General features: G+C 39.9%; 1 protein-coding gene across 2 annotated transcripts in view; it reads left to right on the forward strand.

Moving 5' to 3' along the window:
• The window catches only part of TAFA1 (TAFA chemokine like family member 1), a 341,914-nt gene that overhangs the window by 255,413 nt on the left and 60,147 nt on the right, over positions 1 to 26,354 (forward strand). For both annotated transcript variants that reach the window (XM_067540180.1, XM_067540171.1), the window contains exon 3: positions 14,253 to 14,393. In XM_067540180.1, the coding sequence (XP_067396281.1) occupies positions 14,253 to 14,393 (141 nt within the window). The remainder of the gene's footprint in view (positions 1 to 14,252; positions 14,394 to 26,354) is intronic.

Genomic DNA, 26,354 nt, shown 5'->3' on the forward strand with positions numbered 1-26,354 from the left:
ATTTTCTTTACTTTAACTATCGGGGACAGTATATATACACGCATACATGCTATAGGATGCATTTTGTCATGCACACCATAGTTTTTGTGCACCTTTCATACATGAATGTAAGGCCATAATTAAAAATTTCTGGTAATGGTATTCCCATAATAGCTAGAAGAAAACTGTAATATATTGGTTAACATTATGACTTTTTGCCATCTTTGCCTTCTTGACCTCTTGAATATTTCAACCAATGCTGGTTGTTGTAATGTCAATTGAAATGCTGTGTGTCAGAAGTGTTAGTTGCCAGAAGCCTGCCTTGTTTTTCTGGAAACCATATTCCTTTGATTCGTCTTTGAGAGATTTTTTTTATGTGCCTACGAATAAGGTCCTGTGCGAATTTCTCATGAGATCAATTTGCAAAGCTCTTTAGTAGAAAGACATATTCTCTAGTGTGTATATCGGTTTGATATGGAAATACGTAGATCCACCCACATCTTGCATGCACTGTGCTTTGGGTTTTCTTTGTGAATTCAGGAGCAGAATCCTTAGCATTTTTGCCTTACAAAAAACACTCAGTTGTATTATCTGTGTATAAACATGTTCTAAAAAGGCTACTTGGTTGATGGCATGAAACATTAGCAAAAGGTCTTAAGGGACTACAAATGTATGTGATAAACTCATTTAGGCCTTATTTAGAGGTTTTTAAGGGGCGGCTTGACAAAGCCCTGGCTGGGATAATTTAGCTGAGGTTGGTCCTGCCTTGAGCAGGGGGTTGGACGAGGTGACCTCCTGAGGTCCCTTCCAACTCTAATATTCTGTGATTCTATGATTCTACTTTTCCTATTTATATTGAACGGAAACGAGAGCACAACAGGAGTGAAGTTTGCAAGCAGCAGTTTCAGCACCGAGGATGTTCCCTTAGTATAGTAAGTGTAAAAAATGACAGTAAATTAGTTCAAATTGTGGCTTTCTTAGGGTTGTGCTACTAAAACAAATTCTTATCTGATGGGGAGGAAGAATGGTGTAGAGCACTGAGGGTTGGAGACTTGAGTTCAGATAGAGACTTTCTATATGACCTTGGTTAAGTCACTTGATCTACACTGTGTCTATGTTCCCCACCTGTAAAATAGGTTTAGTATTTTCTCACCACACAGGGAATGTTGTGAGTATAAATTCATTAATGACTGTGAGGTTTCAGATAATATACTGATGAGGACTATGTAACTAACTCAATAGAGCAAATAGATTATTACAATAGGCAGACAGAGCAAAGGATATGTGATATTTGGATTTTGTATACAATTGTGACTAGATTTTATCTTTAGATAAAATGTACATAGATGGTATAATTTGAGGGTTTGTTTGCTTGTTTGGTTTGGTTTAAAGAAAATAGAAATTGGCATAAGAAGCATTTAAAGTATCCATTAAAGCCTTTGTTTGCTTCATTTTTGATATTTGCAAAACCACTATGAAAAAGTTTCCTATTTACTTCCATTAACTAAGCTAGTGTAGGCATAGATTAGATTAGATACAACATTGCCACTGGAAGTTTGGGGTTATGGACCTCACTGAAGAGCTTCTGAATAGCTCAGGTGCTCAGACACCAAAATGATGGGGGCAGAACCTTAGCAGAATGGAAGAAGATTGCTCAGATATAGGAGGTCTGGGTTTAGATACTGTCTCAAGGGGACTTTGGTGTCCAAGCTCATGAGATAAAGAGGGAATGAGACCTAATGTTGGATGACGTAATAGAGACTTAATTTACACACCTAAGGTGAAAAAAAGCTGTTGTTTTCTTTTGATAAGATAGCGATTTTACTTTTCCTGTATCCACTTATTTCTTAAAGCATTGATTCTTTGTAATATTAATAATAATATTTAGCTGCTGAGTAACATAGCTCTTATGGTAATTACTTTAGATGTGTAAATAAAAACATACACCTTTGGGGCTTTCTTCTTTATCTTGAGTCTACTGTCTTTAAGCTACAAAACAGGAGCTGAGATAAGTGGAGGAGTATCTATGACTGTCTGCCTCTGGAACACCTTGCTAAACATCTTAGAAGGGTCTCGGGAAGATAATCTGTAGCACCTGCAATTGTTGTACAAGAACAACAAGAGTTCATTTGAACGACGCAGCGCCTTTAGAATCTATTACAAACTTTTGCTTTTGTGGTCTACCACATTGCTTTGTAGTTACAGTGAGCTCTTAGGTCTGGCTGGGCTAACAATTGTAAATGTTCTTCAAACATAGCATTCTATCAGAGTCCACCATAGCCCTGGTGAAATGTACAAGTACAAAACGAAAGAAAACGACACATTTCTGGCTTTTACGAAGGGTCTGATCCAAAGGGCAGTAGCATTTGGATCAGAGCTTAAAGCTGTGAGCAATGAATGCAGCATCCTTCAATATCAAGCGGTGGAGAGAAGATCAGGAGATAGAAGGGCCATGACATACTTCCTCGTGTGCATGCGATTACTGCCCCTCTAGATCTTGCTGAGTCAGCTAGAATCCCAGCTAGGAGTTCTACCTGCAGTGAGGCCCACTTTCCCAGCATGCCTCTGTCTGCGGAAGCCATAATCCATCCATTGTCACATTGTTGCTGTTAGTAGTTCACTTTCAGCACAGCTCAGTTTAATGAGGAAGGCCACATTAACATTTTTAATGCCATGGCACTTTTAACCTGGTGATAGTACACATAGGAGTTTTCCAGATGTTATGTCCATATGTTTTCGACTGTATGTCTGTGACTTAGTCTCCTAAAATTTTCGTTTTTATGCAAAATTAAGTGTTCTCTGTACTTTTCTTTATAAAAAATGGATTTGTTTTTCAAGACCCTGGTCTATAGAACCCTATCATTCTAACCTTGTGTTTGTGAAAATAACTTTCCAGCCTCAAACTTAATGACCCACATCCGGAATCCTTTACGATGCCATTGCTGTATGGAATACGCTTGAAATACAATATCCCCTTTGGCCCACATAATGAACAATACAAACAATGGGTACTAATGAAAAATGTAAATAGGTATTTACCGAATAGACCACACAAATCTTTTCTGGTCTGTTGGGTGAATAAGGCACCTACTGTAAAGCGTGTAACTTTGCTGAGCCTATACTATGTATTGTAACTTCACAACCTCTGCTATATCTTAATATAGAATGCATAGATCCCAATTTCACTATATCAATCATCACAATGGGATAAAGTTAAGGGTGAACTGGAAGTGTCTTCAGGGCAGAGTTTTAGCTCTAGGATTAAATTTGCATACTTTTATTGCTGCTCTAATGTTGATTAAACTTTATGGGCCATATGCAGCCCTTGTGTATTTCCACTGAAGTCAAGGGAGTTCCATCAGCTTATGCCAGGGCTATGATTAGCCCTTGGTCTACAGAAGTATCAAAATCAAGTCTGGTTTCTTCAGAGACATCCTCACTTCCCCTGCAATGTGCACCCCTGTAACACTGATTCTTTACTTTGTGAAGCAGATACTGATTGTCATTGGCTCACAGAAATAAAAATTGTGCTACGTATGGTGTGCCTATGATGAGTAACATGGGATTTTATGTTTTCCATCTGTTGTATTTTTGCAGGTCAGAAGGAAGAACCAATTGTTTAGCTAATGTAGTAGCAATTTATTATTTCTTAGAATAAAGTGAAGTATAGTATTTTCCCCTGAGTCCTGGTTAATTGGTAGTTCTGGCACATTAACTGACATAAACATTTTGATTAAAGCTTATGAATGTATTAATTACAGCTGGGAAGCTTCCAAAGCTGACTTGAACCACAAAACAGTTCAAACTGCAACCTCTAAATCAGTATTCTTTCACAAACTGGTGCAATGACTATCTTTTTCTAGACTAATCATTACATGACATGGGATAAGCAGATGTGTAAAATTTCATAATTGCATATTAGTTTCTGAAAGCTCATGTTGAATATGTCTTTAAAAGTCAAACGTGTTTTGAGCTCCTGTCACACTGTTGAAAACTTACTTGAAGTCTGAAGCACTTTAATTCTGTATGACGGTGTCAGTGATGTTTTATGAGCCTTTAGTAACATGTACATGTACTTTAGTAAAAGTCAAAATAACAGCTCCTCTTCTTAATTAGGTAGTCAGCTATATAGGAATGTAGGCAAGGTAAAGTCTATGCTTGTATAAATACACTGAATTCTTTAACACCAGTAACAATTCCAGTAAACTGGATGGAAATATTTAGTTACAAAACTTGGACCATGTTCTTACCTCTGTTTACACCTCCCACATGGATTGCCTGGGTCTAAACTTGGCAGAATTCAACCTGTTGAGCCTGCAAACTGTTTTGTGAATAACCTACACAGCTTCTTAAAACAATATGTGAGTGGACTAGAGTTCCTGGAGTATTGGTGGTTGGATGGAGGACAATCTAACAGAATTCTCAAATCATTGGTGGTATGATCCCAAAAAGAAAGCATATCTTATGTATCAACTCTTTGTGCCTCTGCATAACAACCCAAGAAGTCCCAACTAAATGCTGCTTTACTCATGCATTCATGCACACATGCATTCATTATGACTGACCTGCCCTAGGAAGGTCCATTAAGAGGAACTCATTTCAAGCACAGATGGTCCTGAATAGTTTAATGTCTGCCTGATGGCCAGAATAAGTGAATTCTTGATGGCCTTAGACTTCTGATCACATACATGCAGCCAAGGAGGAAATGAAAACATGTTCATCATTTTGATAAACAACCTCTTTCATTGCCGCAGGATGCTCTATGTAACTCTGCAGAGTCAAATACTATTAAATTGTCATCACTGTCAAAAAGAGAACTTATAAGTTTTGCTACCTGACTCATAGCTAATGACTTCCACAATGTATAACACAAATCAAGACTGCTGTTTGCCTTTTTTATGTTTGTTTACTGATAAGTTCTGGCTGTGCTAGAATACAGAGGCAAGCTATAATTTTGAAGTGCAAAATATGCTTTCATTATTACCTCTCAGCTAAAGATGTAAAAAATAGATGACGAGAAGATGGCTTTTGGCTTCTTCCAGGCATACGCTTAGGACCTGTAGCTGATTAGATATTTTAAATCACAGCCGCACACTGTAGGTTCATACTTAGGGTAAAATATTTCACTCTGTGATATGTAAACACAAGGTAGCTTTATAATAGAGAGATAATTGAACCCCTTTTCAGGAGTTCAGTGTTCTCCAATTAAAAGTAAGCCATTTTCAGGTGTTAAATTGTCCCTCTTTTGCTGTCAGAATCATGGACATAAAGCTAATAATTTTTACTGTTTAACATTTTAAAACATGCAGTGAAAAGCATCCTAATGTAATAGGTGTCTTGATAAACCAGAATGCACACAAGAAGCAAATTCTATCTGTACCCTACTGCTCCAAAAAATGAACTCTTTTTCACCCAAAATTCTGAGCCACTTGTGAATTTGTCACTAATAAGGGATTGGCAGTAAAGCCGGTCAGAAAATATTGATTAAAAGCGTTTTCTGTTGGAAAATATTGCTTCAACAAAACTGAAATTTTCCACCAAATCAGACTGACTTCAATTACAGTTTTGTTTTGGGGGGAAAAAAAGGGTGGGGCAAAATCTTTACAATATCAAAACATCCTATTTTGACTTTTTTTTTTTTTTTTTGGAACTAATAGTTTTGATTTTTCTTTTTTGTTATGAAATGACTTTTCCTTTTGAAATGTACTTTATTTTATATAATATTTTAAAATACAGAGGGTCAAAATTGAAACAATGCTCAGTTTATCTAAATGAAACATTTTGATTAACATGAGAAAAATTTCCCTCAATTTGATTTCTCAGAAAAATTCAAAATTTTGGCTTTTTATTCCGATTTGGGATGATTTTTTTTTAGACACACAATTCTTTGCAGCATACAAAATCTGGTTTCTCACAACCTCTAGTTGCAGTTCTTGCTGTGCCGTCCTGCATTGTTTTGCATTATTTCTTGTTGATGCCACTGCTCTGATATGTGGTTTGAAATGAAGACTTTGGTGGAAAAGGAACATTTATCCATAATGATCCTCTGCATTCAGTCTGTAAAGGAGGCATTTCAGGGCATTTCCATTCATCCCTGTAGCTTCTTGGAGACAGGACAAGAATATTGAATTTTTGCAGGCTCCCTGTGCTATGGACTTGTTCCTTTAGGTATTTTTGTGGTGGAAAGAAAAGGCTTTTTATAAAAAGTAATTTTTTTAGAGCTTATCTACACTTGCAAAGCTCCAGCAGCACAACTGCAGCTGTTCAGCGTAGACACAACCTACTTGGACAGGAAGGGCTCTGCCGTCGGCATAGGTAATCCACCTCCCCGAGAGATGGTAGCTAGGTTGACAGAAGAGTTCTTCTGTCAACCTAGCACTGTCTGCATGGGACTTAGGCTGACTTAACTACCTTATTCAGGGATGTGGATTTTTCACATCTCCGAATGATGTAGTTATGTAAACTTTATTTTCTAGGGTAGACCAGGCCTAAGTAAGTAAATTAAAGTAGCTGCCTTAATGGACAATAACTTTCAGCTAAAATTTCAGAAGGATCTCTAGCCAGACGATCTAGTCTCCAATCCATCTCTCTTTAAAGTCAGTGGTAAGTCTGTCCTGGACTTCCATGACAGCTGCATCAGACAAAACTAGCCACTACATTCACTCAGTAGACTCAGAAAAAAAGCCTTTCCTGTCTTTTATGACAATGGTTTAGGCTGCAACTGCACCAAAAGTTTATCAGATCAATAAGCCACATTTTTATACAAGTCCCTAAACATGTGAGTATGACACACAGAATAATGGCTCCAAAGCAGCTGTTATAACTTTGAGTCAATAATCCATGCTTTTGTTAAAAGTCCATAAACTTGAGTGTACATTTCTGCAATCCGTATTTTGGTCTATCACCCATGTCAACACTGAGAGACTTCTATAGCTGGTCTCATCGTCTGTCTTTTAAAAACAAATGATATCTACCTATCAATAAAAATTAAAATAAAATTATAACCAAGACTATGGGGCTGAGCTGGCGTGAACTGTCATAGCTCCATTGAAATCCATTGACAAAGTACATCTGCTGAGGATCTGCAGCCCTATGTTTATATGGACAATGGCATGCAGTCCTGGAACCTTGAACCTGCGCTTGTGCTGCAGGGAGATGTCTGCTCAACAGGAGACCAGTGTGATTCAATAGAATTCACTCCGCTGGTCGGTAAATCCCCTACAAGAAAAGGGAAATTTCCAGGCTCTAGGCAGGTAGACAGATAACACGCACTGTTCAAATGTAATACTTCCTGCCAAAAATTCTCTCTTTAAACAAAATTTGACACATACTATTTTCCCACCACAATAGCAAGTGGTGTTAGAAAAGCACAAATCATTATAACATACTGTACAGCACAAGCATTATTCTTCAAGATCTTCAACTTCCAAAAATTCTGTGTGTTGCCAAAGCCTCAGAAAATTCCTTTAGAGTTTTTATGAATAACTCTCCTCTTAACAGGTTTAAGGTCAGTACCTCTGTGTTGCTTGCAGCAGTGACTAGTTTCAGTGCAGCTAATCCTTAATATGTAACCAGCAAAGCCTGGGTAAACAAATGGGCAAATAGGAGTAGGGAAATTATCTTTCGGGGTTTTTTGATCAAGGAAAAACTCTTTACGTGGTGTGCTAGTTAGATATCTGTCTCTAACAAAGATGGAGGGAAAACATCACAATCGTCGTTCAGATTTCTATATGATTATTAGTACCAGGACTATAATTAGTATTTTATGAGCAGGTTCAGTTTTTCAATCAATTTTCAACAAATTGAGACTGGCCGGCAATTTAACCATATTCATTGCTACTTCTCCGTATGAAACCGCAGTGAACAGTCACTTTCTAAAATTCTAGCCAAGTGCCATTCTGTAGTTTTCACAGGGACATGTAATCACATATGAAATGGGAAGTGGCCCCAACATTAATAAGTGGGAGACGAGAGGATCCATAAAACAGTCTCTCTATTAAGATGTGGTCTGCACCAAGGAAAAGTTTGAGAAACTGATTTGCGATAACAGATAATAATATATGAATAAATTACATTCCATGGAAGGAGGGGCCTGAACTGCAGTTTTTGTTCTGGATCTGAATTCTAAACACCCCAAAGTTCAGCATATTTGGATTTAGGGTTTTGTGTCAACCCATTATTGAGTTGAATCAGAATTTTTTGTTCAGTCACATCTGTAGTATTTCTTTATGCAAGTAATGTAGTCTTAAGGTATGTCTACACTGCAGGGTAAAATCAGGAGCTCATTCACCTGCACATCTACTAATGTAATATATGCCATCATGTGCCAGCAATGCCCCTCTGCCATGTACATTGGCCAAACCAGACTGTCACTACGCAAAAGAATAAATGGCACAAATCAGACATAAAAAATGGTAACATCCATAAACCAGTCAGAGAGCACTTCAATCTCCCAGGACACCTGGTAGCTCATCAGCCTCACTAGGATTAGTGGAATTCACGTCAGTGGACCTTGGATTAGAGAAGCCAGACCTTGAGCATCTACACTGCTTGTCAACCCTAGATTAAGAATTTTCTAACCTGGGCCTGAACCAGGGTCCACGCTACAGGACGCAGACCCAAGTCCAACCAACCATATCCCAGACTTCCTAGCACACTCCTGAAATGTGACTTCTCTGTCCCTTTGTTCGTGGTGTAAGTGTGGGAAAACCTGATTGTCCATCAAACTTGACTGTCCAGAGGACAAAGGAAGTGGGCTAGTTTTGGTGGACTCCCAGGGTATGTCTACCATTAAACAGTTGCAGCTGGCCCATGTCAGATGACTTGAGCTATGGGACTGTAAAAGTGCAGTGTAGATGCTCAGGCTGGAACCAGAGACCTGGGACCCTGCAAGGGGGGAGAGTCCCAGAGCCCAGGCTCCAGCCTGAGCCTGAACATCTACACTGCACTTTTACAGCCCTGCAGCCCAAGTTAGCTTGCATGGGCCAGCCATAGGTTTTGAATTGCAGTGTAGATATATCCACACAGACGAGTCTAATGGGGCTCTGTCTGAACTGCAAAGCGATAGAGCTTGACCCGTGATTCCTGGCTTTACTCAGGCTTGGACTCTCCACCCCCTTGGGGTCCTGAGACCTTGGGTCCAAGCCCTGGGTTAGCACAATTTGTGTGTAGACAGAAGGGGGCTTCAGTTTGAGCCTGAATTTGAACCCTGGTCTTACACTTCGGTGTAGACATACCTTTAGGGGTAAATTTTCAGTGTGGCCTTTTCCTCATCTCCCCATGCTTAGGCACAAAATTCCATGGACACATGCATGCATTTCCCCTTGGCATGTGTGCTTTTAAAAGGTAGACAGTCGTGCACATCTAACAGTAGAATTTGGCCCTGCAAAACTCAGTGCAGCTGACAGATTTTGCAGAAGCAAATTGTAATAGTTACATGCATGGCTGACCATTTAACAGTGCTTAACCTGAAAAGTCTAGTGCCATGTACCAAATTTTGCCTGGAAATGGATGGAACAAGGGGCTAAAAATATATACCCCTTCTAAATTGAGAGTTTCATAGATTCCAAGGCCAGAAGGACCGTGTATAATATAGGCCATAGAAGTTTCTCCAAAATAATTACTAGAGACTAGCTTTTGGAAAAACATCCAATCTGGACTTAAAAATTGTCAGTGATGGAAACTCCACCACGAGCCTTGGTAAATTGATCCCATGAATAATTAGTCTCAGCATTAAAAATATTTGCCTTATTTCCAATCTGAATTTGTTTAGCTTCAGTTTCTAGCTACTGGATCATGTTAGACCTTTCCCTGTTAGAGTGAAGAGCCCATTATTAAATAGTTGTTCCCCGTGATCAAGTCACCTCTTAACTTTCACTTTGTTAAGCTAAATCGATTGAGCTCTTTGAGTGTCTCACTCTAAGGCGTGTTTTCTATTCCTTTAATCATTCTCATGGCTCTTCTCTGAACCCTCTCCAATTTATCAACGTCCTTCCTGAATTGTGGGCACCAGAACTGGAGCCAGTATTCCAGCAGGGGTCGCACCAATGCCAATGTAAAGGAAAAATAACCTCTTTATTCCTACTTGAGATTCCCTTATGCATCCCAGGATCACATTAATTTTTTTGGCCACACCGCCAGACTGGGAGCTCATGGTCATCTGATAATCCACCAGGACCCCCAAATCTGTTTCAGACTCACTGCTTCCCAGGATGGAGTCCCCCATCCTGTAAGTATGACCTACATTTATTGTTCCTAGGTGTATGCATTTACATTTAGCTGTATTAAAACAAATATTGTTTGCTTGTGCCCAGCTTACCGAGTGATACGGATCGCTCTGTAGCAGTGATCTGTCCTCTTCATTATTTACCACTCCCCCAATTTTTATGTCATCTGCAAACCTCATCAGGGATGGTTTTATGTCATTGATAAATATGTTAAATAGCACCAGGCCAAGAACCAATCCCTGCCAGACCCCACTGAAAACAAACCTGCTCAATGATGAGTCCCTATTGAGACCTACCTGTAATCCAATTTTTAATCCATTTGAGTGTATCATGTTAATTTTATATCATTCTAGTTTTTAATCAAAATATCATGCAGTATGAAGGCTAGTGTTTTACAAAAGTCTAAATATATTATGCCAACACTATTACCTCTCTCAACCACACTTGTAATCTCATCGAAAAAAGATATCAAGTTAGTCTGGCAGGATATATTTTCCATAAACCCATGTTGATTTCCATTAATTACATTACCCTCCTTTAATTTTTCATTAATTGAGTCCCATATCAGCTGCTCCATTATCTTTCCTGGGATCGATGTCAGACTGACAGGGGTCATCCATTTACCCTTTTTAAAAACTGGCACATTAGCTTTCTTCCAGTCTTCTGGAACTTTCCCAGTGTGCCAAGACTTATTGAAAATCAACATTACCAGTCCAGTGAGCTTCTCAGCCAGCTCTTTTAAAACTTTTGGATGCAAGTTATCCAGTTCTGCTGATTTTTAAAATGTCTGACTGTAGTAGCTTCTATTTAACATCCTCCAGAAATATTAGTGGAACTGAAAGAGTCTTACTGTCACCATGTGATGAGCCTATATCATCCAGTTTTCCCCCAAATACAATTTCTGCACATAAGATTTCACTCTACGTGTGTGGAAGAGTTGGAAAGGTACTTTTTGTATGAAAATTATAGGCAGTGCAGATTAGAAAAGTCCCAGTTAATAAGTAGTTTAATATATATTGGTAACAAAAGGGTTTTTTTAATTGTCTTCTTAGTTTCATTACGTATCACCACTCTGAAACAGCTATAACCTTTAGAGTTTATTTCTGCAGCAACTTGCGGGTTTCCACATTCTAATTATATAGATGTTATAAAGCTCATCAGCCATGACACATTATTTTGCATCGATAATCAAGTGAGCAAGACCAACTTTTGCTAACTTGACCTCAAGTGGTTATTAGTACTCATCCACAAAATTAATAGGAAAATAAAACATTTAGCTTGCTCACAAGTATTTACTGTACCGTATGTGCAGCTAAGTACAGAATTACCTTATTATGTAAATTTCTTCCTGTCAGAAGCCAAACTTGCCCACAATATAACTAGAAAATGTACTGCAGGCCGAAGCACAGATACATACTTTAATGACATATACTTGGCCTGATCTTAAAGCCAAGCAGATCAAGGGGAAATCTGCCATTGGTGTCGCTGTGATTTGGATCAGGCCCTCATTGCAGAAAAGCATTTGTTTTGAAGGGAGATTTTTTTCATAATTCATATTAAGATGTAAGCATCAAGGGGCAAATCCTGAGCAGCAGCGAGCACTCACAACTCCCCTTATTCCTCTGGGACCCTCGAGAGGGCTTTTGTTGTCAGGTGCGGTTGTCTGAATAGTATGATCCGTTTGCTGCTGCACATCTTGGCTCAGAAAGGGCTGTGACAGGTGGCCAGATACATATATACACAATCCAGGAACCAGCTCTTCTCTTCAAGAGTAGTTCAATATTAACTACAGCGCCTTTTTGGCCTGAAGCTAGCAAGCTCATCAATACTAAAACCCATGAGTATGTGACCTAGGGTCATTTATCTTAACGGACATTTACCAGCTTTGACTGACTCATTCTTGAAAACTGAAGGTTTGAATATTTAAAGTTGTAAAACGTTTCCAGGCATTATCAGGCCTCTCTTGTGCCACTGTGTCCTTTGGATCGATTGGTTCCACGACACTGTTCTGAGCTACTGGAAATTCTTGGATCCTCTTCAAACCAAGGAGCTTTTCCTCTCTCAGCAAGGAGATCACTCTTTGTAATTCCTGGATTTACCGTGTATTTCCTGTACTGCACATGACTGCAATGACAGTAATGGGCCTCATTTATTGTGAGCTAGATTTTCACCGCACCTACTCAGATGTGCAGGAGTGAGGGAGGTAGGAAGGAAGAAAGTTCCCCCCCATTCTCCTTACCTCCCTGGTTGGCCCTGTTGAGATTGTGACCTGAGCTGTAGGGAGAAAAGCAAGGGCTGCTTGCCTGCAACTCCTCACTGCAACCAAGTCATTGGGCAGGGAGGGGCAGGAAGTGAGGGAAGCCCTGGCTCAGGTCTTCCCCCAGGCCGTGCCACCTACACACTATTCAGAGTAGGGGGCTGGGTGCGCAGGCAGGGAGTAGCCATGCAAAGGAATACACTAATTTACTCCTCTGCAGAGAACCAGGGGGAGCCGAGGAGGAACCGTGAGTCCTAACTTGTTATCGGGTGTGTTCCCGTTGTGGGGCAGCGCCACGCTGCCTGTTCTCATGGCTGATTGCAGGGTTACAATCTGGCCTTTGGGTGTTTTGCTCCATACAAACAATTTCCCATGAGGCAGTTCACTGTAGCTAAAACCAATGTGCCGTAGCATCTCATGGTGGGATTAAAACAATAACACTTTCATAGTAAACCTAGTGAACCTTCTGATGTGGCCTGCTCTTATATGTGTGGTGGATATTTTTGTATTCAGATTCAACTGACACTGCCAAATGATGCAGCCAGTTCACGACGTGGACAAATATCTGTCAAGGAACAAACTGGGACTACAAACAATTGCAATTTGAACTCAGGTCTGGAGAGATTAACGGGCCGCCCAGTAACCCACTGTTCTGCCTGATCTTCCTGCACTATATTGCTGAAGTGAATGGGACTAATGCTCTTGTCATGTCATTTATGTACACAGCATATGCCAGAAGCAATGTGTTGTCAGAAGCCCTGTGCTATCTATCTATGGTGATGTCTACCACTGGAGCTAGGAATGTGCACCCTAGTTTGCAGAGCTATATTGGTGCTAGCTCTTATCAAACTAGCATGCTAAAAATAGTAGCATGGGGGGCACGGGCTAGCCGCCCTGAGTACATACTCCCGGGATCCCGGAGGGGTTGTACTTGCTAGTCATGCGGCCACTCGCCACTGCCCGAGCCATAGCAGTTACACTGCTTCTTTTAGCATGGTAGCTTGATGAAAGCTAGCATGAGAATGTCTCTCTGCGAGGTGGGAATCACATACTTAGCCTCAGGTGTAGATCACGTCTACCCCTCCGTTTATCTGTCCATCTGTCTGCATATCTTTTGGAAATGCTCAGAATAAAACACAAAATGAAAGAAAGGAAAATTGGGACCTGGTGACATTAGACTCCATGGGAATTTGGCCTGCATCAGGACTGCTGCTTTTTTAGGAGCGAAGGAAAGCAAAATTGGACCATACCGAGAGTCCTAGGGAACTGAGTCTCCTCCTCCAGATCACGAGCACCCAATTGGGGGCGAATCTGAAGATTTGGAAGTGGGTTCAGTTCCAGGTAGATTCTCTGAGCCCCTGGGATTGTATCGAAGAGTGTAACCTAGTCCTATGGGAAGGGAGAGATGAAACAGAACACATGTAAAACAGGCAGGCCTTGTCGTTCGGCATTAACTGTAGTCCATACTCCTTCGGGTCCAAACTGTGGAATATTCCCTAATTCACACCAAAAAGTTCTTTTCATGTGAATAGAGCTACTCACAATGCAGGCAAGTGGGATTTGGCGCTATCGCTACTCTTGAGGAACATTTGTTTTGCATTTCCTCTCGGCTCTGAAGTATACTAACACCTGCCTGAGACAAAATTGCCCATAATGGGAGACAACACTTCCTTAATCCCCCTTATACAGAATCGTTCTTCACAAACGTAGAGAGTAGCATGCTTGGATGCTTTGACTAGCCATTGCAGGTCTTCCTAATCAGAGTGTCAATATTCTCTCTTTGTTGCCAGAAGGAGGAACGTGTGAAGTTATAGCAGCACACAGATGCTGTAATAAGAATCGAATTGAGGAAAGATCACAAACAGTAAAATGCTCCTGCCTCCCTGGGAAAGTGGCTGGGACAACACGAAACAGACCCTCCTGTGTCGACGGCAAGTAGCTCCTCCAGTATATATGTGAACTGAATATGTAACAGCCAGTCTGTAACTAACACTCTATACGTTATGTATGCAAACATAGTTGTATTCTCTGGTTTGGCTTTTTAGGAAAAAAGAAACTATAAGCGGAAATGGTTGACAGAAAAGGTGATCTTTTACATCACAGGTATGCATTGCCTGCCACCTTAAAGCCTGATTCTGCGAGCCTTACCCACAGTAAAAAGGACACACAGTCTGTGGGGCTGCTCATATAAGTACAACAAACCTGACGGCAAGCGCAAGCCCTTAGTAAATAATGGGCTAAAATTATCCTTTGTGTCTCTTCTCCATATTTCAGGTGACAACAATAAGTTGTTCTGATTCAATTAGCAATTTTAAAAAGTCAACACAAAAAACCCAGTAACCTGATTTTGTAATGCATTGTGTAAAGATGAACAAAAAGTGCAAAGTTGATTTCTGGTTCAGAAAAAAACTGCCATTTCTGAATAGATCCAGCCTTGGCCCAGGTATTTTGAAAGCTTCTGGGCAGAATCTTGTGCATGTTTTTTTTTGCAAAACAAAACTAATGCTTGGGACGATTCACGTCTGGGTCTCATTTTATCTGAAGGTCAGTATTCTGGGTTCTGATTTTGTGGCTATCTTTATTCCAATGTTGAAATTAACACACACCAATTCATTGGAGACTCCTCTTTGTGGTTCATGTAATCCTAATTTAACATTAGTGAGGGGTACAAATGTGCAAGTGGAGAATATACCCCGCTGTTTGGAAATGGTTACCCAAATTAAATGTCTTCATATTATGGTTTTAAGAAACTATTGACTTAGTGGCACTAATCTCTGGTTTTATTTCCCATACACCCTGTTCAATGATGTCTGATCAGTAGCATCCTTGTGTAGCAACCCTGTTAAATGGGGTTGGATTTTAAATGTTCCTTTTCTCATTTTTATTTTATGGAAATGATCTGGTAGCACCACTGAGTGCACCCACTCCTCCTGTGGTGCCAAAAGTCATTAAGAGCTCAAGTTTGTCTTTTCAGATTGAATAGGGTTGAACACCCCCTGCTTCAGCTTCCTCCAGGTGGCAGAACACAGCAGTGTTGCTGCGTAGCTGATTTTTTCAAAGCAGTTTTTGTTTCCTATTCTGACACACAGTTTAAAAATGCAGCTTTTTACCAGAAAGACGTTGATACAAACATTTGAAAACCCACTTTTCTCGGCTATCTTCCCTCAGTCACATGCCGTGACATTTTCAAAGGGGCTGCCAGCAGAGCCGCAGCTGTGCCAATTTTCATGGAAAGTTAAATGAAAGTTCCTGTCAGCTTTATGGGCTGCAAAAACATTGCAACCAGGAGCCTGTGCTGGCAGAGTTTAATAGTAACTAGACAGAAGAATATGGTGGATGTCAGAGGGATGGATTCTTACCATTTTCTCAACTGCTATTCTATGGTGTGCATGTGTGTGGATCTATCTAGTTGGTATGTTAAAACATATAAGAAAAACATCTCATAATTGCAAAAAGACACTCAAGGTGTTAAATTTGGGGCAATAATACACAGCTAGTTAACTGGAAATGCCATTCAGTCTCTGGAATTATGCCTAAGAATGCACTACAGTAGCTGTGAATGATTACACTTTAATTCACAAGCTGTCACACTTTATTGCTTAATTATTCTGATACAAAGAATTTTATTAAACAAAAAATGAAAGTTGTGACTCTGTAGGTGATACCTTTTGTTGTGCCTAACTAAAAATAAACTGTCTAAGCTTTGGAGACTCGCATGTTCTTCTTTAGGTCATGAAAATCAGAGCCAATAGATACAGCATAGTGGCAGTGTTAATTCAGACCTCATAATTATATTCAGAGAACAGTAGCTCAATGGGGAATTATGGTTTTTTTTTTAAAAAGCAGTGCAGGTATGGCCTGGAGTCCCTCTGCTTAATAGCTGTCTCTGGATCACAGAGTAAATGAATGTTATCAGCTGGAGTTTTGAAAGGGGCAAAGATCAAACAAAGGCTAATACAAGAAAGGCATGTGACTTATTGAATTCAGGGTCAAGACACTCGTTGACTTCCAAGGGATCATGCAAAAGCAGCTTCTTCCCCTTTTAAGTTTAATTGTTGTAATCAAGACATGGGTTCTTTTGTAAATGGTTGGTCAGTTAGAAAGCCAAGATCCGGTTTACAAAAAATGAACTGAAGGGGCATTCCTTTTCCCCTTAGTTTAATCTTGACGCTTTGTTTTAGATTCTTGACATGTTGACCGTCTTGGGTCAAAACTTTGAAGTCATTTTGTAGTTTTTTCTGTCCTTGCTAAGGCAAAACTCCCATTTTTGTCTGTGGGTAGTTCCATTCACTTCAGCTGGAGTTCTTCCTAAGTAAGGATTTGGGATTTTGCCTATTATTTGGATCTGGGAGGTTTTAATTAGTACATTACAAAGGATCAGCTAAAACTTGTTGCCTCCTTTATCTGTTGTATTAAGATGACTAAATCCTGTGAGTCACAGTCTTATACTTTGTACTTTTTAAAGCTGTGATGTGCCATTTTAACACAAAAAAAGGAAACATTAATTCATCCGTTACTTTAAAATATATTATGCATGCCCTTGGATAAATAATATAAATTGAATCATAGAAATTTAGGGCTGGATGGGACCTTGAGAAGTCATCAAGTCCAACTCCCTGCTGTGTGGCAGGACCAAGTAAACCTACGCCATCCCTGACAGGTGTTTGTCCAACTTGTTTTTAAAAGCTTCCAATGATAGGGACTCCATGACCTCCGTAGAAGCCAATTCCAGAGCATAACAACCCTCACAGTAGGAAAGGTTTTCCTAGTATCTAACCTAAATCACCCTTGCTGCAGATTAAGCCCATTACTTCTTGTCCTACCTTCACTGGACCTGGAGAACAATTGATCTTCATCCTCTTTATAACAACCCTTAACATACTGAAAGACTGTTACCTGGTCCTCCCCGGCCCTCACCCCCCTCCCCAGTCTTCCTTTCTCAAGAATAAACATGCCCAGTTCTTTTAACCTTTCCTCCTAGATCAGGTTTTCTAAACCATTTATCACTTTTGTTGCTCTTCTTTGGACTCTCTCCAATTTGTCCACATATTTCCTAAATTGCGGTGCCCAGAATTGGACACCATACTCCAAATGGGCCTAACTAGTGCAGAGGAGAGCGGGACAATTGCCTCCTGTGTCTTGCATACAACACTCCTCTTAATAGACCCCAGAATCATTGTAACCTTTCTACAGCTGCTTCACATTGTTGACTCATATTAAATTTGTGGTCCACTATAATCCCCTGATCCTTCCCAGCAGTACTACCACCTCGGCGGTTATTCCCCATTTTGTAGTTGTGCATTTGATTTTTTCCTTCCTAAGTGAACTTGCCAATACATGCATAGCCAAACAGAACCAAATTGCTCTGGAATGGGACTGGATGACTTGTTGGATTGGGAACAGCAGGCAGCCACCATGTTGCTAGTTGCATTCCAGCTCAGGTTGATCATTATCATGAGAAACTGTTCCCTTTTTCTGGCTGTTTAGTTGCCTACATGAAATGAGTTGGAACACTAATCCTGCTCTCATTAAAGTCAATAGCCAAACCCCTGTTGACTTGACGTCCGGGAGTCCATTGGACAAAACAGTCCATGTCACTTACATCAGAAACGGCTCTCCAGAACTAATGCACTTGACTGTCTCAGCTGATGGCAGGGATGTAATGGACATGACACTGAGCTTTCCCTGTACCCCTAAGAGTGGTCCACTCAGGTCAGTGATGAAGAATGTTGGGGGACAATGCGTGGTTTCTCGCAGTGCTGTTGTCCGTGCTGTTTCTCTTCTGTGGATAAACAGAGAATATCATCATAAGCAGGGTCAGTCTGGCATTTTTCTAAAGCAGCGGGAATGGTCTGTGGTCCTTCTTTGGAGCTGTTAAACAGTCTCATACTTACTTAGAGCCAAGTTCTGCAATCCTTGCTGATGTTAACTAGTGTTTACACAAGAAATCCCCCAGCTAGTGTTTGAAATTAAATAGATTCTGAAGATGGGATATTGCCACACATCTTGCAGGACTTTATGTAGAGCCTCACTTAATATTGACTCTGATGGATTTTCTCATACTCAGAGAAAGGAACCAGTTGCAGAGACTTCAACAGAGAATGCACCCAGGATAGATTATATCAGCTTCAGCTCTGTGCTTACTTCAGAAGTTATTCCTTGTTGTTAGTTAAATAAATTGTTATCCTAAAGCCTGCTTCTGTCAGGTGGAAATTATATAATACCCAGGGTGGGGACCATTCAAACACAGAGTCTATCCACCAAGGAGTGACTCACTTATTGCATAAGTTATGTCATTTCCTGCTCTACTACAAGTCTCTTTTTGAAGGAACAATTGAGGTGATTCTCCATCCTCTCTAAACATAACTTGTGAGTTACTGACAGACCTACGTGGATAAAAAAAATTTGGATCCACATCCGATCCGCATCTACGATAATTAATTTTCATCTGACCCTCAATCTGCACTCCACACCAGCACCCTATCTCATTGTCAGAGCCCTGTGCGGATACAAATATTTGGATCCGCATCTGATCCGCGATCCGCAAAGATGGTAAAAAATGCAGCTGTGTCCACAGATGCAGATATCTGTGAACAAAAAGCAGATATCCATGGATTTGCAGGATTCTTATTATTCCTAATTTTACATAGCCTCAAATAGCCCAAGCACCTTCTGGCCTACACCCAAGACCACTTGTTGTTTTCCTCAATGTACTAATAAAAACTTTTGCTTTACTCCCCTGCTTTTGTACCTTAGAAGCTGTTCACACTTGCCTATGACTTGTTTTAGCCCCTTAAGCTTTTGACTTTACTAGCTTTACACTTTCTTTGAACTGCTCTATTTCAGTTTTCTGTTATTACATTCGCTTGTGCTCCCGGGTCTATCTTGTGTATCACATGCAGGCTGTTTCTGCATATTTTTATTAGTCATTCTTTTGGGTTTGCACCTTCCCTTTTCACTGTGTTTATCAACAACTTGTCCTGTTCACTTGAGAAATCCTCACATTATAGCTTTATCTCATGCATGTTCCTCCATCTGCATATTTTTGCAAAGTGATTCTGTGTGTTCTGAAGGTATCTACATGGTTGCTCAAATGCTGGGCATTCTTTATCTTGCTAGCTGCCATGTGGCTGATACCGTTTTTTCTTAGGGCTAGGGTTTCATTCCTCCGTCTCTTTATTAACAGAAAAATTCAACCTCAGTTGTGCTTACAGTCCTACACTTTGGCTCTCTCTCGGGCGTGTGCATGTGTACGTGCATGAGTGTGTGTATGTTTGGCTGCTTGGCATAAGGAAATTGCCGTTTAGATGTCAAGTCCATATCCCAGAGTGCATTTTCATGTACCTACTTATTGTTCCACCCAAAAAATTGCTTGTTCTTTAATGAGGGAGTCTTTTAATATTCCAGATTCACAGATTGCTTTTTAAACTTTAGGTTTGAGACGAATTCTGCTATTATTACTCCTGTTTTATTGGTCTTTCTGCATGTTAAAAAAAATAGGGGGTGGAATCCTGGCCCCACTGACAAAATTCCTATTGACTTTAAAGGGAGCAGTATTTCTACCCATCATTCACAGGGAATATTTAGGGGAGGGATACAATTATTCTTAATCTTTTTCATTACTACTTCAAAGCTTTCTTCCCTTTCCCCCACTATCGTTCTTACTTTGGAAATCATTGCATATAATCCAACCTTGACAAAAACAATGCATTTTTTTAATTCATCCTTCATTTTACCAGCCTCTGTGGTTTTTGTGCTAAGTTCAAATTTCTGTTGGAATCTTTCTGAGGTCTGCTCAGCATATTCTCATAATTTTGAAAGGTTAGTGCAGGATTCGCAGTCACGCAGGCTCCATGGCAGTGATTTTTTTTAACCTTTCTCCCTTGTTATAGTTAGTGTCGCTTTTGCTGGATATTCGATAGCTATCTGCTTGTTCTTTTCCTGGATCTACCAGATCTCTGAACTTCCTATGCACAGCACCATGTGGTATTTCAGTGACCCCTGAGGCAGGCTTTCGGATACCTTATTTATTCAACTCTCAAAAAGAAATAGCAAATCAAGTAAATGCACTACTGCTGCTGTAATTAAACAAATTTGTATTCTTTGCCTCTGATTCTCTATTGTCCTACTCCTTGTGCAATCATTTACATGAGTGCAAAGTGGGAGGAGAAAGGTGCTACCATTGACTTGCTCGAGTTTACACTCACCCGGGTGTGAGCAACGATGGAAGATGACAGGCACTGGAGAATCGGGCCCACACTCTCTATCTGGTTCCTGCATGAGTGAGAGTCAGCAGAAAGTGTGACACTGCATAGCGTCCTGCAGGACGTGTGGCAACCCAAAACTTTAAGCTTTAGCACACTAGTCAACATTGTGTTGCAGAATGAGGCCCTTAGTGGTAGGATAGGTTAATTATCCAAGGTTGCCAATATTGGATTGTGCACTGAATCTCTGGCACATTTACTGTATCCATCAGCTTTTGAGGAAAGAATATTTTCCGTCTTGCTTTTAGAGAAGGAAAACAGCTGCAAAATCTGATGATTCAGCTGCTCCACATTCGGGCCTCCCACTGGAATTGAAATGGGAGTCCATTCATGATCCAGCTGCAGAACCTGGTCCAAAATATTTTGGATCACTCGTAGTTAAGCTATTTCTGTATTTGTTTTAATCAAATATTAGATCCTGGTGTTAAAGCTAAATGCATCAGACAAAGAAAATGAACCTTTTGATCGCGAGTCTGATTTATTTATAAAATTTTAATTGGTTAAAAAAATGAAATATTTTAATGGCTTCAGCACTTAGTTCCTTATCTTGTAAAGACATAAATATATGCTTAACTTTGCATACTGTGAGGGAAGTCCTGACCCCACTGAAGTCAATTGCAAAACTGTCACTGACTCTGAGTATAAAACAGTTGACCTGGGCTCTGAGACTTGCTGCTGTGGGGTTTTTTGTTTTGTTTCCTTTTTTTCAGTATAAATATATCCTGAGGGACTACTCAAAATACATAAGCAGTTAAATTCCTGTGTAAGTAGCATTGTGGGTTTAGATGCTAAGATGAAGAATGTTACAGTAAATTCTAAAACAAGTGGGCATATAGATAGAAAGATTCCTCTAAAGCCATGTTCTTTTCCCAAAATAGCTCTACCTTTATAAATTTGTAAAACTGTTCTTCATGCCTTTCTGTTTGTGTGCTAGAGTAGATATTTCACATCAGTATCTAAATATCTGGGAATACACACAATTTCTCACTTATATTTTAATTTGTATGATTATTATGTAGGTGCTAAAGTATATTAATTGCATGGTCTTTAGAGAAACAAATTATACTATTTGTTTTCAGCCATGCATTGTAAAACAACTTAGTTAACCCCTCTTTTATTTTTAGGATTGTTAGTAATTGATAGTGAATAATGTATTCATTGACTTTTTGCCTCTTCTCTTCTTTGTGAACAATCCATGAGTGGGTTATGACTTTCTTGAGTCACTCTTCAGAATATTTTACTGAATAGTTTGTGTGGAATAGAATAGAATAGTACAGTCTTTATCCTTACAGTGTTTGCAAGCAGTTCGGTTTAGTATTTAATATTCAAAATGTGAACCATGTTGGTTAGTTTTGATTGGGCACATCTGTCACGTTACTTTGTTTCTGTTCATTGGTTGGAAGAAAGTAACTCTTAGAATTAGGTGCAAATATTTCTCTTTACAAGTTCAAAATTCTATTGCTGGAAATACAGTCCAATTTGATGCTTCTCCAAACATTTCTGGCAGTAGACTGATTAGCTGGATTATTCAGTGAAAGAAAACACAAAAGATGTCTGAATAGAGCCCAAGTGTATCTGTGGGGATTTTTTGAGTGTATATTAGCAGACAGGTACTTGAACTATTCTTTCACAACCCATGCAAAATATTAGAGCTATAAAAACCACGTGGGAATAAAATACGTTTACAATTTAATTCTGTAATTTTTAGATTGTAAATAATGTACAAAGAAATCGATCCCTTATGTAAAGTCAATTGCTGGTTATGTCTGTGTCTTTTTCTGTGGCTTTGAACAATATATAATGTGTTCATCTATACAGAATTTTGTTCTGTTATAGCTAATAACGCTTTCACATATCACCTGTGTAATACTTAGATTTACTGGCCTCTTCTCTTCAATCTTCTTCCTACTTTAGCATTGTTAATCTCTCTTTCAAAGGCATTCTCTGTTTCTTTTGTAATTATGTGTAGTATTTGGTGGTTAAAAAAGCAGAGTATGTGGTAACACTACACCCATTGCGGCTCCACGGTGGATCAAGGGATGGGAAAATCAGTTACATGAAGAGAAAAATAAAATCCAGTCCCTCCCCTTCTACCTCCCCAGCACTGGATCATATCAAACATCTAACCGTTCTAAAAGTTCTGAAATATGTGGAGGAATGGGGGTGTACATACTGGAAATGACGAAGTACCAAAGAAATGCTTATTCTTACCCTGTGCTTCTGGCTGGGCTGCAAGTAGCGTATCAAAACAATCACGCAAGAAGGAGCCCGTATTCATGAGCTTTGGCATTATCAAAACTTTTGGATGCTTCTCTGAGCCTAAGGCTTGGATCATGTGGGATTCACCCATCACTAACCCACATGGCCCAGTGTATTTATATATTACATATAGTTTGGTGCAAGTGTATGTATACCGCTAAACAGATTTTACCAGGTGTCACCCCAGGAACTGCACCATCCTTCGTCACAAACTGCTCAATGGTTTCTTGGAACACTGTGGTTTTTAGTCCTGCACTGATTTACAGTTCCCAAGTCAGCCCACCGTCTTCTGGAATAGCGGTGCTGGAGAGGTGAGTTGTTACCATCCATCCTTAATCTCCCACTTCCCATAGTGGGACCAGAAAAACCACTCACTACCAGCTCTGCCAGTCCAGTAGCTTTGGCCCCCTTTTCTTTCTTAGAACCCTGCAGATCAAAAGCCGTACTCTCTCAGGGGATGGCATGCAGACAGTCAGATGTACTACAACCATGCTGTTAACAGGAGCTAATTTACTTTAGCTTTTAATTATAGATAAGACCCCTACTATAGAGCAAGCATTCATAATTAAAATGGGCTGTGTTTTAAAGGTCATCATGATATCTAGCAACATAGCAAGGGCGCATGGTGTTGGGCCAGATTCTCAGGTGGTGTAAATTGGAATAATCCTACTGGAATCGGTGCAGCTGCACCAGTTTACACAGACTGAGAGTCTGGCCAAAGGAAGTTTAGAAATTTGATAGTCATACAGAAAATACGTGCTGTTAGGGCCTGATTCAAAGCCCAGTGAAATCAATGGAAAGATGCCTATGGACTTCAATAGGATCAGGTTCTTAGTAAATACTTTGTTACATATACCTATCTATCACCACTTGTATCAAGTGAAATGGTTCACCGTCACAAAAGCAATAGTTTTCTATTTATCTAATGTGTACTTTAGATGGCATCCAAAGAATGGTTCTTTTTTTTTACTCTATAAAAGGACTTCCAATCAATTCTTATTTCTACAAGAAAAGGGGGAAAAATGTTATTTTAAACCCAAGGAGTCAGCTTTTCATCCCTCTAGCTGTGCTCCGGCCTAGATAAGAAGAGATCTCAGGGCCCATGTTATTAATGCTCTGTCTGTATGAATAACGAGCAGGCTTGGTGTATTATTTCACACTCCTGGGAAAATCTATAGCCCTGTCCTTCTACAACACCACTGGAAACTGAGCAGGAGATTCATATTTTTCGATTTGGTGAATTCAGATGACTTCATTTGTAAAGGGGGGGGGTAGTAGACTGTTCCCCACTGTGGCCCATTTAGCAATCTCCAAAAAATGCACAGTATACAATATGCGCTTTAAAGGAGAGAGTAGTTTAACTGTGTTACAGGCATGTTTCAGGGCTTTGTATTTATCCAGAAAAAAATCTCTTCTTGAAATGTCCTTACAGTCATGCTATGCTCTCCTAACATTGCTTTCACGTGGCCTGATCCTGAGTGCTACAGACTTCAGTGGGAACAGAGGGATCTCGTTAACTGGCAGTGATGTCGTGGAGTTGCTAATTTACTTACCAAGACACTGTCATTTTCAAAACCGGTTTGTTGTGCAAATCCTTGCAGGCTGATTGGGCATTAAGAGTGGGAGTTTCAAAGAAGCCTAGGAGAGTTCTGCACCTGACTTCACTGACATTAAATGGGATTTGGGTGCTCAACTCTCTTAGGCTCCTGGGAAAGTTTCAGCCAAAAAGCATTGGAATTGGGATGTAAAATGAGACCTGTTGTTCATCCAGATGCGTACAGTGTCTCCAACAGCAACCAGCACTGATTGCTTTAGCGGAAGACACAGGAAACCTTACAGTGAGCAGTTATGAAATAACCTCTTGACAAGGAGAGAGGCTTCCTGGCCACCACTAATTACAAACTGGGGTATATCCTGAAGCATAAGGTATTATTTCTCTTCCAAAAGTCATGGATTTTTTAAATTAATTCATATAATCCTTGTTAATGTAATTCTGGATGTTCTTGTTATACCTGTAACCTTTTTTGAATGCTTGAATGCTCAAGTATATCATGTAGCAGTGAGTTCTGCAGGCTAATAGTTTGTTAAGATGATTTTTAAAAAAAACCCACATAGTGTGAGGTTTGTTGTTTTTGCTCCTGCCCTTAGAATTTACCATCAATGTATCCACCACAAAATGGTCATTCCTTTTTTTGGCTATGTTTCTATCAACCTCACATTGATGGAATGCAGTATTAGTGTGAAGAGCCAAAATAATGTGCTTGTGTAAGCGTCCCCTGAACTGGAAGGACTGAAGGAGTGATCAGGCTATGCCAAAGAGACTCGAATTTAGCCATTGAGGACTTATTCTACACCATTGAAGTAAATGGGTATTTTGCATTGGTTTCAGTAAGAACAATCAAAGCTCTTAGGCACTTACCTAGCTGAGTTTATGTCACTTAGTCTGCATGTAGGTTTTAGAGAAAAGGAATATTCTGTGCCACAAAGAAAATTATCTTGACTCCAGCAGCCTATGCTTAGTTAAAACACCTGCCTTGTCAATCGATAGGAAGGAAAACAGAAAAAATTCAACATCCATCTATATCTCTTGCCAGGTAAGACTACCTACAAGGCCAGAGAGAGACAAAATCAGAAACAGATAAAGTCTGCATTCACACAGACAGCAGATTCACTCTCCAGCAACTTCACACACTCCAGCACTTTTACATGAAACCTGCAAAATCCTTCAAGCCTTACCTTTCTGAACGGCTTTCTTAATGGCTGTTGTCTGCACACACTCTGCTGTCATTATACGTGACTGCATGCCCTATTGCAGTCTGAACATCCACCTCACCTCACTATTAATCTTGACTGCAGGATTCCTTATAGTTAGGATAGAAAATGCTGCTAATATTGCAATACATTTAACTACAGTGTGTGATTAATTTCCTGGTTTTAATGGTGTCCAGTGTACGTTCCTTCGGTCTGGTTCTCTGTTGCCCACTTTCCCTCTGTTGCTAAATCTCATCAGCTATAATAATACCTTGCTCTTATACACCGCTCTTCATCAGTAAATCTCAGTGCACTTGACAAAGGAGCTCAGTATCTTTATCCCCATTTTGCAGATTGGGAAACAGAGTCACAGGGAGGTGAAGTGACTTGCCCAAGGACATCCAGCAAGCCAGTGATGGAGCCAGGAGTAGAACTGAAGTATCCTGAGCATCAGTCCAGAGCTCTGGCCACTAGACAGATGAGTGTCAGTATTGGAACCTAACTACATAGTCTTGCACAGATTCAAAGGAAAAAAAATCCTCTTCTGCACAGTCATATGAACCAGATTCTTCCCTTGTCTCTGTGCAGGGTGTCCATTGATTTCAGTGGAAATCATGG

This window comes from Emydura macquarii, unplaced genomic scaffold (assembly GCF_026122565.2).
Source record: "Emydura macquarii macquarii isolate MOO-44397 ecotype Brisbane River unplaced genomic scaffold, CSIRO-AGI_Emac_v2 contig_71, whole genome shotgun sequence".
NCBI classification, from domain to species: domain Eukaryota; kingdom Metazoa; phylum Chordata; order Testudines; family Chelidae; genus Emydura; species Emydura macquarii.